Source organism: Cololabis saira, chromosome 21 (assembly GCF_033807715.1).
Source record: "Cololabis saira isolate AMF1-May2022 chromosome 21, fColSai1.1, whole genome shotgun sequence".
Taxonomy (NCBI): domain Eukaryota; kingdom Metazoa; phylum Chordata; class Actinopteri; order Beloniformes; family Belonidae; genus Cololabis; species Cololabis saira.
This window is the reverse complement of record NC_084607.1, coordinates 8,575,188-8,578,396: the sequence shown is the minus strand read 5'-3', so window position 1 is coordinate 8,578,396 and position 3,209 is coordinate 8,575,188. Positions and strand designations below refer to the sequence as shown.

At 43.0% G+C, this 3,209-nt stretch overlaps 1 protein-coding gene across 2 annotated transcripts in view; it reads left to right on the top strand.

Annotated features, from left to right (window-relative positions):
• The window catches only part of si:ch211-51c14.1 (protein kinase C and casein kinase substrate in neurons 2 protein), a 34,698-nt gene extending 31,830 nt beyond the window's left edge, over positions 1-2,868 (top strand). For both annotated transcript variants that reach the window (XM_061711945.1, XM_061711946.1), the window contains exons 9-10: positions 1-12; positions 1,864-2,868. The exon at positions 1-12 is cut by the window's left edge and continues 68 nt beyond it. In XM_061711945.1, the coding sequence (XP_061567929.1) occupies positions 1-12; positions 1,864-1,973 (122 nt within the window). In that variant the 3' untranslated portion in view covers positions 1,974-2,868. The remainder of the gene's footprint in view (positions 13-1,863) is intronic.
• The last annotated feature ends 341 nt before the right edge of the window (positions 2,869-3,209 follow it).

Sequence of the window (3,209 nt, the reverse complement as noted above, 5' to 3'; positions counted from 1 at the left end):
CATTTAAAGCAGGTAAGAACAAACTGAGACAAACAGTTTTATTGCAACGGCATCAATTCACGTTACAAGAATAAAAAAGCCAAAATGCAGAAGTATTGTGTCAGAAACTACTAAGGATTTGCAGCAGATGTTCTGGATATCGCTGGTAAATCCACCTCAGTTCGGCTTTAAGAGAAAAAGAAAAACAAGAGCTGCATCTCTGGCCCCGCGGGCCTCCGTTAGCACATTAAATGTCAATTTTTGTGACAGTGCAATTAGAAAAGACTGAACGAGAGTGGCTTTTTGGGGAAGGCCACGGGGGAACGTTTCCTCTCCAGAAACAAAAACTGCAGCTTGATGCATCTGGAAGAAAGAACCTGTCGATGATCTGGAGCGCGCCAGAAAATCTGCAACAGGATGAGGCTGAGAATGAAATCAAGATGTCGCAGTGACGCAGTCGGGATTCAGAGCTGCTGTGGTGGGACCGTGAAGGTGACAAATGGAAAAATGAAACGCTGAGAGACGCGTACCCCGTGGAAACCAGCCGCCGTGAACACGTGACGTCTGTGGTATTTAGACCAGAAAACGACGCTTTTGACAAAGCTGATGATAAATAAATGCCAAGAAGCCTCAATGTTGTAAAGACAAGCGGGCCCATCCCCCCACGGTGATGTGACAGACTGACATACAGGACCTGACTGTTGCATCATGGGGATTGCTTTTAACACCGCTTCTAGCTTAGTTTGCTCAATGCATAATGACACCTTGTAATATGTCATGAGTTGTTGTTAATCTGAGGTTTTATTTACTTCATTTTAAGCCTCAGATGATGTGTATTATGTCCTGAAACATCAAATTCCCCTCCTCCAGATGATAATAATTAGAAAGAGCAGTTTTATGAAATTTTTGTCCGCCTTTCGTGTCAAATGCCGAGTCGATGCTTCAAATACGAGCAAGGGGAAGCTGTTAACTTTGCCAATAAAAAAACACGATCCCCTGTTTTTATACACGTATTTGAACTTTAATTAAATGTGACGGAGAAGTCTCTCTCTTTTTTCCCCGACAGGTGAGGTCGACATTTCGACTTTTTTCTCGAAATTTTTACTTTTTTCTCGTCATTTCGACTTTTTTCTCGAAAGTTTTACTTTTATCTCGACATTTCTACTTTTTCTCGACATTTCGACTTTTTTCTCGAGATTGTACTTGAATATTAATCTCGACATTACGACTTTTTTCTCGAAATTGTACTTCAACATTAATCTCGACATTTCTACTTTTTTCTTGAAAGTTTTACTTTTCTCTCGACATTTCGACTTTTTCCTCGAGATTTCGACTTTTTTCTTGACATTTCGACTTTTTTCTCGCCATTTCGCCATTTGCCTTCATTCTAAGGCTTATACAAGACTTTTCATTTTTAGCGGCTCCAAACATATTTGTTTTTTGTGTTTTTGGTCCAATATGGCTCTTTCAACTGTTTTTATACACGTATTTGAACTTTAATTAAAGGAGCTTGAGGCTCCTTTTAAGAAATGAGACTCTCTAGCGCCACCCTTCACCATGACGGCCGTCGGGGGTACTGCAGCCAACAGTGAAGCCGGCACGGGAGAACGGGGAGAACGTGCATGCAGCGTCATGTGACGTCACATCCGCAGCCCAGCGCGGGAAATTCGGGACCGAATTGCAGCACATTTTGCAGCAACAGCCTGTTCAAGGCAAAGGAGAGATACACTAGAGGGCTCATTCTTTTGGGTTTGGAACGCTTCATCTGACATTATTACTAGAAAACTTAAAATGTATACGGATTTTTTTCATAAATCTTGCCTCAATCCGGCCTCAAGCTCCTTTAAATGTGACAGAGAAGTCTCTCTCTGTTTCCCCCGACAGGTGAGGAGTTCCTGAAGGTGGAGGATGAGGACGACCAGGGCTGGTGTCGTGGGATGAAGGACGGCGGATGGGAGGGGCTCTACCCCGCAAACTATGTTGAAGTGGTATAGCTGGTACAAGCAGGATGAATTTAAACAAAAAAGATGCGTCACTTACTTCATTTCACCACTTAAAAGCATAAAAAACAACAGAAATCAGCACCGAGTAGCTGCAGCCAAAGATGAGGACGAGATCAGGACAGATTTTTAAAAAGTTCCCCCGGTTTGCAACCTTTTGTAGGACTTTGATAAATGTTTTAATATATACAGTAAGCATAGACCACTTGTATCAGAGCCATACGTAAACAATGCTTTAATGTCAAATAACTACATGCTGGAATCTAAAGGTACATTAATGCTTTGGTGCTGAAATAGAAGAACAGAACTGCTTTTTTTTCTTCGAGTTCTCTTTCCTTTTTCTCTGTTTTTTGTACTTCAACACGTTGCTATTAAACTGCTCACAAAGTCTCACGGCCTGATGTAGAGAGAAGGAGACTGATTACCAAGACTCTGGAGTCAGCGAGGTAGATATTGAAAAAGCCGCATCGACTGCATTTCTCCTCTGTTTCTGTGACTCGGGGGACGCGACGGCTCGCGGTCAAGCCTCCGGTTAGGGCTTTAAAAACCTGAACACGGCTTTACCCGCGTCCTCTGAGTCCTCGCGGGAGACCGCTGACGCGGCACTTTCACCAGAGGACGCAGACACTTCTACTTTTTATTTGATTTGATTCCATTTTCAACATCTGCCTTTGACTTGCAATTAAAAATGTTGGTTACTTGTAGGTGAGAAGGGGGATTTAAAGTGGTAAAGCTTCATTTGACCTCTTAACCTTTTATTTGTGTCGTGAAGCCGAGCTGTTTACGTACACGATCCACCAGTGTGATGTGGATGTTGCATTGCTGGTAACCATAGAAACAAGATACTAAAAACCCTATCCTGCCCCCGGGGGCGGGTCCGTGGTACGATCACAATCAGGCCCGGATTAAGAGGGCAGGGGCCCCTGGGCAGAAATTCTTGATGGGCCCCCCCTCTCCCTCGAAAACACACACAAACATGCAAACAAACTGGGTTTTGAATTATGGACTGCTATTTGTTGGAAACACCTGTAGCTTATACAGGATTTACACTGATAGGGTACTGTCTGTATGATTACATCGGACAAAATCGGCACCTGCAGATATCCTCCATCATACAGGATTTACACATACTTGCAACTATGCTTTCCTCAGCAAGCAGCTAAAATATCAAGACTATCAGCACATTGTTACTCATTACCATTTGCAAACAAACGCTGTTTCATCTCCACA